The sequence below is a fragment of the Chrysochloris asiatica genome, unplaced genomic scaffold, assembly GCF_000296735.1.
Source record: "Chrysochloris asiatica unplaced genomic scaffold, ChrAsi1.0 scaffold00082, whole genome shotgun sequence".
Taxonomy (NCBI): domain Eukaryota; kingdom Metazoa; phylum Chordata; class Mammalia; order Afrosoricida; family Chrysochloridae; genus Chrysochloris; species Chrysochloris asiatica.
In genome coordinates, this window is record NW_006408600.1 from 7748661 (window position 1) to 7750651 (window position 1991).

General features: G+C 37.5%; 1 protein-coding gene across 1 annotated transcript in view; it reads right to left on the reverse strand.

Moving 5' to 3' along the window:
• Window positions 1-1991, reverse strand: part of PARP8 (poly (ADP-ribose) polymerase family, member 8) — a 279531-nt gene that overhangs the window by 70623 nt on the left and 206917 nt on the right. Inside the window, exons 15-16 of the mRNA XM_006865763.1 lie at window positions 1745-1764; window positions 179-204 (exon numbers count right to left, since the gene is read on the reverse strand). Of these exons, the coding sequence (XP_006865825.1) occupies window positions 179-204; window positions 1745-1764 (46 nt within the window). The remainder of the gene's footprint in view (window positions 1-178; window positions 205-1744; window positions 1765-1991) is intronic.

Here is a 1991-nt window from a genome sequence, read left to right on the forward strand (position 1 = left end):
ACAACAACAACAGCATACTTATAAATATTCAATTATCTGATGATCTCTTAATACATCTAAATTCAAGTAAAATTTGCATATTCAGCAGAAAGAATAACCATTCAGGAATTCTCCATAAGTACTTGTAGTGTAATGGTTACGAATCAGGCTGCTAACATCAAGGTCAGAAGTTCAAAACTACCAGCTGCTCCGCGGAAGATAAGGCTTTCTGCTCCCGTAAAGATTTGCAGCCTCGAAAACCCTGTGTAGACTCACTATGAGTTGGAACCAATTCCATGGTACTTAACAACAACAACTTATTCTTCAGTCTACTAATATTTTGATAACTGTAGTATTTATCAAGTTTATAGTTTGGCCATGGTGAATTGAAGTATATCCTTATGTTTTAAAAGTCAGTTCAACTGGGGCATGGTGTGTGTTCTCTTGTGAAAGGTCAGACTCTTTCTACAAGGAAGGCTATCAAAGTGGACCATGTGGACAGCATTGTTATTTTATTCAGGAAAAAACAAAGTTGCCACTCTGGATTTGCAAGAAAACATTAGATATGGGTGCCTCAGGTCTATTCCTTTGATCAGATCAGTGATAATTTTATCTTATAAAAAGTTAAAAGTCAGTGAATCCCTTGTGTCCGTAAGGTATCACTTCTCTCTCCACTCTAAGATGTAATTTTGTTCTACCACCACTGTACCTGGCTCTATCACTTCTCTTCTGTCTTTAATAAACAAGTTTTATGTAAAAGATACTTGAAAAAAAAGGAAACAAACGAGTTGAAATCACAAAATCTTTGAAGAATTCTACGAAACAATATGGAAACACTTCATTCACATCCTTTCTCGATACTCAGAAGCTATTTTCATTTATTTCTAATTTGTCAGGTGCTGTAAAGTAGGTTCTAACACATCACAACTCTGTAGAGTATTTTAGAGGCTTTAAATCTTTATGGGAGCAGAAAGCACATTTCTCTTGCAGAATGTCTGGTGGGTTTGAACTGCCAACCTTGCCGTTAGCAGCTTAATGCTTAATCAACTAAAGATTCCACATGAAACCTGTTGAAACTAATAAGGAACTTAGACATGCTGTAGGAAGCATGATCAACACATAATTAAAAATACCAAAGTTTTCCAGAAGGCTAATGGTTACAAAAACATAGTATTTTAGGAGCTGATAATGATACAATAAAGAATATGTCTGCCTATTATGATTACTTATATCCACTTTATTTTTTGAAGAATTAAACTAATTTATAAAAGTTAAACAGAGGCATTACAGTCTCACAGTACAAACAGGAATCATGTAGTAGCCCAGGGCCAATGACTTCTAAACTGGTACCAACTTTAGGTCCCACAGAACAAGTAGAGGGAATATTAATCGAGTCCAGAAGAAGAGGAAGTTCTGTAAAGGCTGGAGCACCTGGAAGGCTTCAGCTGAAGGGATAGTGAGCTAGGGTAAGCTTATAGGTAGAAAACCATGACAATGAATTTGGGGGTTTTCAAATGGTGGGGGGAAATGGTATTACAAGATAGCGGAATTTTTCCATAAACTTTTTAAAACTCCTTCAAACTCACATCTCACTCTCCTTCCTCGCTATATTGGTCAAATTAGAGAATTTGTTGTTGTTGTTAAGTGCCGTCGAGTCGGTTCAAATTAGAGAATAGAGACATGGAAAGCTTTATCTCCTGAGGCCAGCCACTCTGGGTGGAATATGGCACAGTCAAGGGAGGGTACCAAGTCTGGGGTGACAAACAGGAAGACAATAGCCCTATTCTGAAAATAAGCTCTGCTATCTAAATTATAACAATGTCCTCTTAATGTTGTTATTACGTGCCATTGAGCAGGTTCCGACTCATGGCAACCCTGTACAGGGTTTCTGAGGAGTGGCTGGTGAGGCTGAACAATCGACTCTGTAGTTCAAACCTACTTTGCAGTCCAGCACAATAACTGACACCACCATACAAGACTCTAATTTGTCCTCTTAATATCATGACAAATTT